The sequence below is a fragment of the Bos taurus genome, chromosome 4, assembly GCF_002263795.3.
Source record: "Bos taurus isolate L1 Dominette 01449 registration number 42190680 breed Hereford chromosome 4, ARS-UCD2.0, whole genome shotgun sequence".
In the NCBI taxonomy this organism is placed as follows: Eukaryota; Metazoa; Chordata; class Mammalia; order Artiodactyla; family Bovidae; genus Bos; species Bos taurus.
In genome coordinates, this window is record NC_037331.1 from 46,260,377 (window position 1) to 46,273,707 (window position 13,331).

The window sequence follows — 13,331 nt, forward strand, 5'->3', positions numbered from 1 at the left end:
TTTTTTTTCTGGTTAAATACAACTGTGAGCATACACTAGATATTGGTAGATTCAAAAAAGTATTTCGTATACTGTCTTTTTTAAACCGTAGACTGTTTTGGGTTGTTGCAGTTTTATTGATAGCTCCAATTTGGCTACAGTAGTAAAAAGTTTCTGCTGTTCAGATTAACTCCCCTTCCTTCAGTTTTCCAAGTCGTGTGTCTGCCATCAGTATAAAATGTAGTAAGCTGCTCACTTGTGGGTTTTTTTCCCCCACTGGGACCTACTTAGAAAGCCTATCATTATTTCTAGTTTATATTCTTTGATATAGATTGTCTTAGTGTGTGTGTGTGTATAAATACTTAAAATCTAGATATTAATGCTCAGTTTGCTGTGATTTTAGGGCTCAGCTCCGGAGATTGATCCTTCATCTGATGTTTCAAATTTTGGATGGGAGACAAAAATCAAAGCATGGATGGATCAATATGAAGAGGCAAATAATAACCAATATAGTGAGAGTGTTCAGAGGGAGGCACAAAGAATAGCTCTGAGATTGGGCAATGGAAATGACAAAAAAGAGATTAAATCAGATTTGAATACCAACAATTTGATCTTCAAACCTCCTGTAGAGGTAAATATATCATTTGCCAAAAGATGATAGAACAAAAATGTTTTTCTACTGTGTATTTTAAGTACTTAGACTGAATGCAGTCTGGTTTTATATTATTTATTTATTTAGGTTGTGCTGGGTCTTCATTGCTGCACACAGGCTTTCTCTAGTTGCAGCAAGCAGGGGTTACTCTGCATTGCAGTGCTCAAAGAGAAACTATTGCGGTGGTTTCTGTTAGTGCTGAGCACAGACTCCAGGCAAGCGGGCTCCAGTATTTGCAGTACATGGGCTCAGTGGTTGTGGTTCATGGGCTTAGTTGCTCCAAGGCATGTGGAATCTTCCCAGACTTGGGACTGAACCGTGTCCCTTGCACTGGTAGGCAAATTGTTACCCACTGTACCACCAGGAAAGTCCAGAAGCAATCTGGTTTAGTTAATCTCAACTTTTCTCCCATTGTAGAGCCATATACAAAAAAATAAGAAGATTCTGAAATCTGCAAAAGATTTGCCTCCTGATGCACTTATCATTGAATACAGAGGGAAGTTTATGTTGAGAGAGCAGTTTGAAGCAAATGGATATTTCTTTAAGAGGTATATTTATTTTCCCATATTAGTTTTCTATAGTTAAGTATTGAATTTTTGACTAATTTAACTATAATGTGTATTTTGTTCTCTAATCATTTTAATATTTAAAACTATAGTGTGGTTGAACAGTGACTGATGATAACTTTTGAACCATGATAAAATATAACAACAAAAAAGATGCAGATGCATTCCTTAGAATCTTACCCATCCTATTTTGTTGACAGTCTTAAAACAATCTACTTAAAGATAAACTGTAGCAGTATAGTATAATGAAAATCTCTGATTACCTGATGTTATGAGGAACCCTTTCCATCTAGGATTGCTAGAACCTGCAAAGACCATTGGTGACCATGTCCTTCTTTTAGCAGAGTATGTTAGATTTGGTCTTTATTGTCACCACTTTCAGCTCTGGCTTTCTTGGTACCGGAAGGACTTTGGAGGCCTCTTCTATCATTTGTGATTTGGGGAATGGGAATTGATGTGATCTTATGATAGCCATTGCATCCCTGAGGTCTGGAAGTATTTTTCTCTCTCTAGGGAAATAACATTCTCAACCTATATACTATAATTATTTAAGTATTTTGTATTGTTATAACTTGTATTACTTATGAAAGATACACAAGAATCTTTCCCTTTTACTTAACAGATTTGATCTGAAACAGTGCTGTGACTCAAACACTTAAATGGAGTGATAGGAACTTTAATGGCATCTCATTATGAATCCTTATGTAAAAGCAGTAGTCATTCCCTTTCTATCATTGTTTGTAAATTTGAATTCCCACCTTGAACTAATTAATTTTCTTTGGCTTAGGTAAGGTTATAGGAGCAGGTAAAAATCATATTAGCATGAATTAGCCTAGTGGTTACGAATGGATTCTGGTATCAGATTGCCTGTATTCAAATCTTGGCCTCCCTACTTAATATGAGTCTTTTAGAAATTTCTTAAATTCAAAATGTTAATAGTTTATAATGTATTTCTTTTTTTGTAGACCATACCCTTTTGTTTTATTCTATTCTAAATTTCATGGCCTAGAAATGTGTGTTGATGCAAGGACTTTTGGGAATGAAGCTCGGTTCATCAGGCGTTCTTGTACACCCAATGCAGAGGTTAGCATACATAAATCCTTTGGGGAGGCAGGGGTAGGGAATGTGTGGAATCTGAGTATTAAATTAAGCACAGAAGTCTGGTGGCCAGAAAAGATCAACAGTTTGTATCCATTGATGCATTTTCTAGTGCCTAGCGTCTTTCCATTACAAAAATTAAGATGATACTGGCTGTGAGGTCTTCAGTTACTTTACATATTGAAGAAATAGTGATGTTCATTCTAAGAGAAAATATTGGACTTCTCTGTTCTGGAAGCTCTATGAGTCAAATATATGCTCTGATTTGATCAAAGTTGATGACAAAGCTGAAAGCTAAAGTTGATTTTATATGTGCTTCTCTAAAGTTTTATTTTTTTAATTGTGATTTAGAAGTGGTATATAAAATATTTCTGGTTTGTTTTTTTCTCATACCAAAATAAACATTTTATAGTTACATAATGTTACAGTTAAGAGTGTAGGGTTTGAAGCCAGACTTGTAGGTTCATGTCTTCTATTTGACTTAACTAGCTTTGTATCCTTATCTGTGCTTCAGTTTTATCTGTAAAAAGATGTTATGTGGACTAAAGGATTTAATGCGTGTCTACGTACCTGGAACAGTGTGTACCGTAGAAAAGTATAGTGTTAAACTGTTCTAACTGTTTACTTATAAACTGTATCATTACTTCTTTTCATTAAATCAAAGATGCCATCAGTTGTAAAACTCTCATTCAGAGATGTTAAAAGATGAAAAAATGTGCATCATAGAACTGATGAAATAGAGTATTTTCATTTTGATGCTACTTGAGCCTGTATCAAACTTGAATTGATGTATACCTCCTTCCCAGTTGATAATCACTGATTTATGTACAAGTCTTATAATTAATAGTGTATTTTCCATGTTGTATTTTGAATTACTTTGAAAAGAATAGTTTTCAAAATTGCAAGATGAAATGCTCCTAAAGGTAGAAAATAATTTACAGAAATACAAAACTACTTCTGGAAATATAAAATTATTCTTTTAACTAACAGGTGAGGCATGAAATTGAAGATGGAACCATACATCTTTATATTTATTCTATACAAAGTATTCCAAAGGGAACCGAAATTACTATTGCCTTTGATTTTGACTATGGGAATTGGTAAGTTCAAGTCTGTTGTTCTGAAATAATTTCTGAATGTCCCTATAAAAATATAGGTATTGTCATTACTTGTACAGCATTTTATTTTTACTTACCATTAGGCAACTTAAAATACTTGGAAACCAACATTTTGGTATCAGCTTCCATTATAGCATGGTTGCTTAACTCTTCTAAGTTTTTCTTATTTATTTATTCTAAAAAATAAAATTTTATTCTAAAATTCTAAATTTTCTTATTTATTGTTGTTATATAATGCTTATAGTATAATAATTTGTAATCCTAATTCAGCAATACTGACATTGTTTAAGAATTTTTTCCTTTTCTTTCTTGTATTTTAGGTAGGGTGTGCAATTTTAGTCATTCAGTTAATTTGGTTAATCAATAGAAATGGATGATTTCACTTTTTGCCCCTCAAAAGAAAAATTGTGCCAAATTTTCTTTGCAATATAAATTGAAAGGGTTTGTGGAGATCCTGCAAGGAAACTCTGAGAACTATTGTTCTGAAACACTAGGGGGTAAGAAAAGTTAATTCTGAGTATAAAAACTTCAATTTAAATTTTCAAAAAGCTTACTGTAAAAAATAATAATACACAGGTCCATGTAGGGAGTTCCCTGGTAACCTAGTGGTTAGGATTCTGGGCTTTAACTGCCATGGCCTGGGTTCAGTCCCTGTTCAAGGAACGGAGATCCTGCAAGCTGTGTGAACCCCCCCAAAAAAGTCCATGTGCCTACTTTCCAAATTAAGAAAACAAAACACTGTCCACTGAAGGCCCTCATGTTTAGCAGCCAGATTGCATTTCTATTCCCTCTTTCACTAGAGATAACTGCCACCTTTAATTTGGTGAGTTTAATGTTTTTACAATGTCTTAAATGTCCCTAAATAGTAACCAGTAATTTTGTATGTTTTAAAAATTTATGTAAGTTACAATCTGTATTATTTTGCATTTATCTTTTCTCATTCATTACTTTTCATGAGATTCGGTTCTTTTGTTATGTGTAGCTCTAGTTCATTACTTTCACTGCTGATGTTATTTATCCATTCCACCATTGGTGGACCTTTAGACTTAAAAAAATGCTGCATGTGTACATGTTCTCCCCATGATAGGCACCTGGAGGTAGAATGTGTTCGGTTGTAGAATGTATCCAAACTCAGTTTTTACCAGATACGGATGAATGACCAGTTTATATTCCCATAGCTTTACTTCCTTGCAGCACTTCTTTACTGTACAACTTAATCAAAGTTAATCCATGTAGTATCTTTAAAAGTTTGTGTGGTATCTATTTTACATGGAGACATTTTTAATGCCCATTACATTATCTGTCAGTGAAATCTCTGTTTCTTCAGTATGCATCTCTACTTGATTGTTGGAGTCAGATTTATCCTGATAACTAAAGTATTTGCTTTTTGGCTCTTTCTCCCCACCCCCACTCTGCCCCAAGGTTAAATTTCCCAATTTAGCATAATGGATCTTTACTCATTGCTTTGAGAGACTCTTCCCGTAGTGGGTAAAAACACAAGCTTTTTATAATATGGCTCTCTGGTTTCAAATCCTAGCTCAGTGACTTATATTAGTTACATAACCTTGAACCAGTTTCGTCATCTTTCTGCCTCATTACCTCATTATGAGAATAACACCACCTTACAGGAATGTTTAGAAGAATAAGTTAACACATATAAAAGGTTTCAAACAGTTCCTGGTACAGAATAAGTGCTGAATAAATATTACCTGTTGCCATTGTTACTATTTGCAGTTCTATTATCCTAAAATCACAAAGAAAATACCCAGAAAGAGTTAGTTTCTATTAATACCTGATTTGGAGAGTCAAAGGGTAGAGCATAATGTTTGAATTGTATCCTTGATTCACAGAATTAGGCAGTTTGATATGTATCTTTCTACCAGTGTTGATCACTGATCAGTGCAAAGAAATAGAGAAGAACAATAGAATGGGAAAGACTAGAGATCTCTTCAAGAAAATTAGAGATACCAAGGAAACATTTCCTGCAAAGTTGGGCTCAAAAAAGGACAGAGATGGTATGGACCTAATAAAAGCAGAAGATATTAAGAAGAGGTGGCAAGAATACACAGAAGAACTGTACAAAAAAATCTTCATGACCCAGATAACCACGATGGTGTGATCGGTCACCTAGAGCCAGATATCCTGGAATGCGAACTGAAGTGGGCCTTAGAAAGCATCACTGTAAACAAAGCTAGTGGAGGTGATAGAGTTCCAGTTGAGTTATTTCAGATCCTAAAAGATGATGCTGTGAAAGTGCTGCACTCAATATGCCAGCAAATGTGGAAAACTCAGCAGTGGCCACAAGACTGGAAAAGGTCCATTTTCATTCCAATCCCAAAAAAAGGCAATGCCAGAGAATGCTCAAACTACCGCACAATTGCAGTCATCTCACATGCTAGTAAAGTACTGCTCAAAATTCTCCAGGGCAGGATTCAACAGTACATGAACCATGAACTTCAGATGTTCAGGCTAGTTTTAGAAAAGTCAGAGGAATCAGAAATCAAGTTGCCAACATCCATTGGATCATGGAAAAAGCAAGAGAGTTCCAGAAAAACATCTATTTTTGCTTTATTGACTATGCCAAAGTCATTGACTGTGTGGATAACAGTAAACTGTGGAGAATTCTGAAAGCCATGGGAATACCAGACCACCTGACCTGCCTCTTGAGAAATCTGTATGCAGGTCAGGAAGCAACAGTTAGAACTGAACATGAAACAACAGACTGGTTCCAAATAGAGAAAGGAGTACGTCAAGGCTGTATATTGTCACTCTGCTTATTTAACTTACATGCAGAATACATCATGAGAAACACTGGGCTGGATGAAGCACAAGCTGGAATCAAGATTGCCGGGAGAAATATCAATAACCTCAGATATGCAGATGACACCACCCTTATCACAGAAAGCGAAGAAGAACTAAAGAGCCTCTTGATGAGAGTGAAAGAGGAGAGTGAAAAAGTTGGCTTAAAGCTCAGCATTCAGAAAACTTAAGATCATGACATCCGGTCCCATCACTTCATGGCAAATAGATGGGGAAACCATGGCAGACTTTATTTTCTTGGGCTTCAAAATCACTGCAGATGGTGGCTGCAGCCATGAAATTAAAAGATGCTTACTCCTTGGAAGAAAAGTTATGACCAACCTAGACAGCATATTAAAAAGCCGGGGACATTACTTTGCCAACAAAGGTCTGTCTAGTCAAGTCTATGGTTTTTTCAGTGGTCATGTATGGATGTGAGAGTTGGATTATAAAGAATGCTTAGTACCGAAGAATTGATGCTTTTGAACTGTGGTGTTGAAGAAGACTCTTGAGACCCTTGGACTGCAAGGAGTTCCAATCAGTCCATCCTAAAGGAAATCAGTCCTGAATATTCACTGGAAGGATTGATGTTGAAGCTGAAACTCCAATACTTAGGCTACCTGATGTGAAAAACTGACTCTTTGGAAAAGACCCTGATGCTGGGAAAATTTGAAGGCAGGAGAAGGGGATGACAGAGGATAAGATGATTGGATGGCATCACTGACTTGATGGACATGAGTTTGAGTAAACTCGGGGAATTGGTGATGGACAGGGAGGCCTGGTGTGCTGCAGTCCATGGGGTCGCAAAGAGTCAGACACAACTGAGCGACTGAACTGAACTGAACTGGTGTTGAACATGAAATGAGCAGGATTATTAGAAATTTGGAAGAGTAAATTATTTTTTATTGTGCTGCTGCTAAGTCACTTCAGTTGTGTCCAATTCTGTGCAACCCCATAGACGGCAGCCCACCAGGCTTTGGTCTTTGGACTCAGACAGACATGTATTTGAATGTTTTCCCTAGTACTTAATGTGTGACTTTGGACAAGATAAAACTAACCCTCTGAGTTTTAATCTCATCTCTAAAATAGGAGTAATAATTATCACTGCTGTGAAGATAAGAGAATGCAATTATCTTTCAAGCGTCCATTTATTTGAAAGGGAATACTTAAGGGCAAAAGGAATTAAGACTCAATTTTTTATCAAGGTAGCTTTTTAAAGAACTCTGGTTATTGAAATCATTCCTTTAAGTATAAAACAAACTAGTTAAGGTTTGATATTTATTTACCTAGCATTTTTTAATTTAAGTCAGATTTAGAGTATTTTATCATTTTCCGCATATATATTTTATAACACACTGAAGTAAACTTTTTTTTTTTTTGGCCTTGATATAAGCCATGGTATCATTTTACTTAAAAAAAACTCAGTTTTAGCTTAGTTTTGTTTTTTTCCTTCTGTAAACCATCACTGGTGATCCTTACGATTGGTTCTTCTAATTATTATATTGGTTTTATGAAAAAATAAAATTTATTTTGTCATAGTTACCAGGGATGAAAATTAGTGAAAAGGAGTGCTTACAATCAGTAATAGCATAGAGTTTTGTAGAGATACAGCTTAAGATGGATTAGAAAATTTTACAGTTTATGTCTTGAATAAATATTTAAGTGATTTTCTTTCCAGTAAGTACAAGGTGGATTGTGCATGCCTCAAAGAAAATTCAGAGTGCCCTGTTCTGAAACGTAGTTCTGAATCCACGGAGAACATCAATAGCGGTTATGAGACCAGAAGGAAGAAAGGCAAAAAAGAAAAGGATATTTCAAAAGAAAAAGACACACAAAATCAGAATATTACTCTGGATTGTGAAGGAACAACGAACAAAATGAAGAGCCCAGAAACTAAACAGAGAAAGCTTTCTCCACTGAGACTATCAGTATCAAATAATCAGGTACTGGGTTTTTTTGTTTTTTTTTTTTTAACATTTTAGTTATGTATTTTATTTTTGCTTGTACTGAGTCTTTGTTGATAAGTGCAGGCTTTCTCTAGTTATGAGGAGTGGGAGCTACTCTTCATTGTGGTGCATGGGCTTCCCCTTGCAGTGGCTTTTCTTTTTGTGGAGCATTGGTTCTAGACAAACAGGCTCAGTAGTTGTGGCCTGGGGGGCTCTAGAGCACAGACTCCAGTAGTTGTGGTACCTGGGGTTAGTCGCTCCACGGCATGTGGAATCTTCCCGGACCAGGGATCAAACCTGTGTCCTCTGCATTGGCAGGCAGTTTGTTATCCACTGTACCACCAGGGAAGTTCTCTACTGACTCTTGATGATAGAAATTAATGGAAGAAAATTAATTTGTGATATTTTAAACTTTTTTAATGTAAAATGGCTTAAAATTAAGTTCATTCTATTATTTAAGGAAGTATACTTATAAACATAAAACACAGATTCTGCTAGAATTTGTACAATATTTGTTAAACTATTAAGGAACAACTCACACAGGAAATCCTTGTAGAATTGAATATAAGATTTTTCTAAGACTGGGTAATTTAAACATTTTTTCCAGATGACACTGTTCTTATGTTTATAATAAATGTTCTTATTTATTAAGAACTCTAAAATCTTAAGCCATAATGTTTCTTTTAATTTGGAACACGCATGCATGTGTGCATGCTAAGTCACTTCAGTCGTGTCTGAGTCTCTGCGACCCTAGGGATTGTAGCCCGCCAGGCTCCTCTGTCCATAGGATTCTCCAGGCACGAATACTGGAGTGGGCTGCCATTCCCTCCTCCAGGGGATCTTCCTGACCCAGAGATCAAACCCCTGTCTCTTAGGTCTCCTGCATTGGCTAGCAGGAAGTAGGTTCTTTATAGCTAGCGCCACATGGGAAGCCCAATATTCGGGACATAATGAAGTAAATTCTGTAAGTGTGACATAAGATTTTTGAGAGGAAATTCTCTTAGAAATATGTAAGATAAATTTGGGGAAAGAGTTTGGCCTATTCTTCTGCTTCACCAGGAAGTATTTTGTTATATGCCGTCTAAACAAGTGGAAAGACCTTTTAAATGTGAAGATTAAGTAAGATTTTATTTATCTCCAGTGTCTTATTTTCATAAGTTTCCCTTAAGTTTTAAATTGAACAGATATTTACTGAGCACTTGGTATTTGTAGGCACTAGGTTTTGTGAAATAATATATATGTTTATGTGTTGGGAAGAATATAAACCTTAGGCTTTGTGGTCTCTCTAGATAAAATAATATTATTGACTAGAATTTTTAAAAACAACATTATTTGATTGCAGGATTTTTAAAAGTTTCCTGAATTAAGAAACCAGTTATAAATTTCTGAAATGAATTTAAGAGCAATTTTTATGTTTAATTAGTTCAGGATGACAGTTATTTAAAATACATTGTTCAGTGTCTGTAGTTTGTAGATGGAGGAGTAGATTCTTAAAGCAGTTATTTCCATCTTTCAGGAACCAGATTTTATTGATGATATAGAAGAAAAAACTCCCATCAGCAATGAGGTAGAAATGGAGTCTGAGGAACAGATTGCAGAGAGGAAAAGGAAGATGGTAAGTTGGAAGGCCAGTAGCAGCTTCACGCTGTCACTTGTGTTTAGTGACATTGTTCTTCCCAGAGTACTTGTTGCTGCCTTTAGGTGGGCCTTTACCTTGTTCTTTGAAATTAGCAAACAGGATGGTGTCACGGAGCATTTCTCTTTGGCTTTGTCATTACCATTCAAGTAACTTCCACTAATCTTTTGTATTTTTACTGTATATTCACTAGACAATTTAGAATTTGTAACATTTATGAAATACTTTTAACATTTTTGAAGCAGTGTACTGTTAATAAATTTTAATGCCAGAATTACTGTTCAAATGTTTTTCATTATTTAACTAAATGTATTTTTTCTCTTCATAATTTAATGTAAAACAGAAATGGAGTTTAAAAGATAATAGCACTAACATGATTTATGCAAAAAGATACTGGCAACTGCTATTTCTGTATCTCATGCTGCTATCATAAAATAAGGTTTTCATTAAAAAAAGTTTGGCATTTATACTCCTTGTATTATTTATTTGCAAATACCTGTATAAAAACTAGGATAAGATATTTTCTTAAAAATCCATGGTAATTTAGCAATTGATAAAATGTCTAGGCCAGTTAAGAAAATATTGTGGTATAGTTTGCCTTAAGATTTGAAAATGTCTTTATCTATCAACTGATGATCTTGGTGTGGGTTTTCCCCACTCCCTTTTTATATGCTTCCTCATTTCCTGTTTCAGTGATCTTCATGTTGTGTTTCATGGACTCTCAAGTGTCACTGTACTTAGTGGTAGTATCTTTGGATTTTGGTCATTTGTAGGCCTGCTTAATGTAACTGTTTTGTTGCCTTGATGGTCATTACTCTAACATTGATGTATTGTTGATATTCAAAACTGCAAAAGCGATGCCAAACTGTTCCACAGCCTCAGGGTTTCAGAAGCACTGCTCTGATAGGACAAGGGTAGTGTTAGGAATAGGAGAGAAGGAAAACACAGGAGAAAAAATATTGGTGGTTGCATATAAAGAAAAAGGAGTTTTACCTCTACCTAGAGAAATTATCTTGACCCTTTTCAAAGATTCAGTTACATCTAATAAATTACTTGTACCTACCCCAAATACCTATGGCCCTTTTTTGACTTGATTTTCAATATTGGCCTATTTCACTCCACAATTGTCATAGCTTTGTCTTTGTAATAATCCTGGAGAAGCTTTTAGAAGATCACTTTATGCTATAACTGGTTTCTGTTTGAGGCATGTGTCTGGTAAAAATATGGCTTTAAAGGATATAACAGTGCTTGGGGACAGTCGGGGTGGGGATGGGGGCTGGAGATAGGCAATGGGGAAAGGGAAAAAAAAGAAACTCAAACCTGGAGATTTGTTATATAACTCTGGGGCTGATTTAAAAATACTTTCTTCTTTTAGTATTGCACAAGTTAGGGAAACCCATAACATCCTCATTTTCAGATCCCAGTAGAAAATACAAATGCCTTTTATTGAACATGATGGAACTTTAAATAGGTAGATAAAAATGCTTTCTTGGGAATCCATTTTTGTCCTGATTTTGTCTACTAGTATGGTATATTGACAAATGAATACTTCATGTTTTTATATGTATTTTAGCATACTAATTTTAATATCAGTATTTTTCATAGGAATAAACAAATGTCAGTATTTAGAATTTGGTATTTTGAAGGGGTGTGAAATTTTTTTATTGAAGTATAGTTGATGTACAGTGTTACATAAGTACAGGTATGTAATATAGTGATTCATAATTTTTAAATGTTAAACTCCATTTATAGTTATTATAGAACATTGGCTATATTCCCTGTGTTGTACATTATATCCTTATAGCTTATTTTATACCTAGCAGTTTGTACCTCTCAATCCCCTACCATTATATTTCCCCACCTCCTCCTCTTCTCTCCCCACTGGTAACTACTAGTTTGTTTTTTATATCTGTGAGTCTGCTTTTTTCGTATATTCACCAGTTGTATTTTTTAGATTCCACATATAAGTGATAACATAACAGTATTTGTTTTCCTCTGACTTACTTCACTTAGCATAATATCCTCCAAGTCCATTCATGTTGCTATAAATGGTGAATTTTCATTTTTTATGGGTGAGTAGTATTGCATTCAGAGAAGGCAATGGCACCCCACCCTAGTACTCTTGCCTGGAAAATCCCATGGACGGAGGAGCCTGATGGGCTGCAGTCCATGGGGTCGCGAAAAGTCGGACATGACTGAGCGACTTCACTTTCACTTTTCACTTTCACGCATTGGAGAAGGAAATGGCAACCCACTCCAGTGTTCTTGCCTGGAGAATCCCAGGGATGGGGGAGCCTGGTGGGCTGCCGTCTATGGGGTCGCACAGAGTCGGACACGACTGAAGCGACTTAGCAGCAGCAGCAGCAGTATTCCATTGATGTGTGTATGCCTGTGCATATATCTATATCACATCTTTATCCATTCATCTGTTGATGGACACTTAGGTTCATTTTGTATCTTGACAATTATAAATAATGCTGCTATGAACATTGGGGTACATGTATCTTTTCAAATTAGTGGTTTTGTTTCCTTTAAATACTGAGAAGTAGAATTGCTGGATCATAGTTTTAATTTTTTGAGGAACCTCCGTACTGCTTTCCTTAGTGACTGCACCAATTTACATTCCCACCAACAGTGTATGAGAATTCCCTTTTGTCATACATAACAGTGTGACAGTCCATGGAATTCTTTGGCCCAGAGTACTGGAGTGGGTAGCCTTTCCCTTCTCCAGGGGATCTTGCCAACCCATGGATCGAACCCAGGTCTGTTGTATTGCAGGCAGATTCTTTATCCGCTAAGCCACAAGGGAAGCCTGAGAATACTGGAGTGGGTAGCCTGTCCCTTTTCCAGAGGATCTTCTAGAGTTCCCTTTTGAAATAAGTTCATTTAAAATCCTTGGCTCTGTAACCTGTAGCCTTCAAAGTCACTGTAATGTTGTTTGTTGTAATTTCAATATTTGCCTTGATGTTTTAATTATAGAATTTTTGCTATACTCAAATGAGAATGCAAAAGCATGCATCTTAAGAATTTATAAGCAGCCATGATCCCCCAAGTATTATTATTTGTAGTATATTGTGAAATATTTTGCTTAGAAAAGTTTGCTTAAAAAATGCTAATCAGCCTTTATTAATTTACACACTCCCCTGATAGCTCAGTTGGTAAAGAATCTGCCTGCAATGCAGGAGATCCTGGTTCGATTCCTGGGTCAGGAAGATCTGCTGGAAAAGGGATAGGCTACCCACTCCTATATTCTCAGGCTTCCCTTGTGGCTTAGTGGATAAAGAATCCGCCTGCAATACAAGAGACCTGGGTTTGATCCCTGGGTTGGGAAGATCCCCTGGAAAAGGGAAAGGCTACCCACTCCAGTATTCTGGCCTGGAGAATTCAATGGACTGTATAGTCCATGGGGTCCTAAAGAGTAGGACACAACTGAGTGACTTTCACTTTCTTCATAGTCTAGTGTTTGCCTTTTATACTAGGTTATAGGCTAGGTTATCATCACTAATTAGAAAGATAGGTCAACTCCTGAAAAACTTA

General features: G+C 35.9%; 1 protein-coding gene across 9 annotated transcripts in view; it reads left to right on the plus strand.

Annotated features, from left to right (window-relative positions):
• Positions 1–13,331, plus strand: part of KMT2E (lysine methyltransferase 2E (inactive)) — a 91,168-nt gene that overhangs the window by 58,153 nt on the left and 19,684 nt on the right. For all 9 annotated transcript variants that reach the window (NM_001082451.3, XM_059885693.1, XM_005205364.5 and 6 more), the window contains 6 exons: positions 383–610; positions 1,049–1,179; positions 2,163–2,280; positions 3,286–3,395; positions 7,891–8,155; positions 9,675–9,773. In NM_001082451.3, the coding sequence (NP_001075920.2) occupies positions 383–610; positions 1,049–1,179; positions 2,163–2,280; positions 3,286–3,395; positions 7,891–8,155; positions 9,675–9,773 (951 nt within the window). The remainder of the gene's footprint in view (positions 1–382; positions 611–1,048; positions 1,180–2,162; positions 2,281–3,285; positions 3,396–7,890; positions 8,156–9,674; positions 9,774–13,331) is intronic.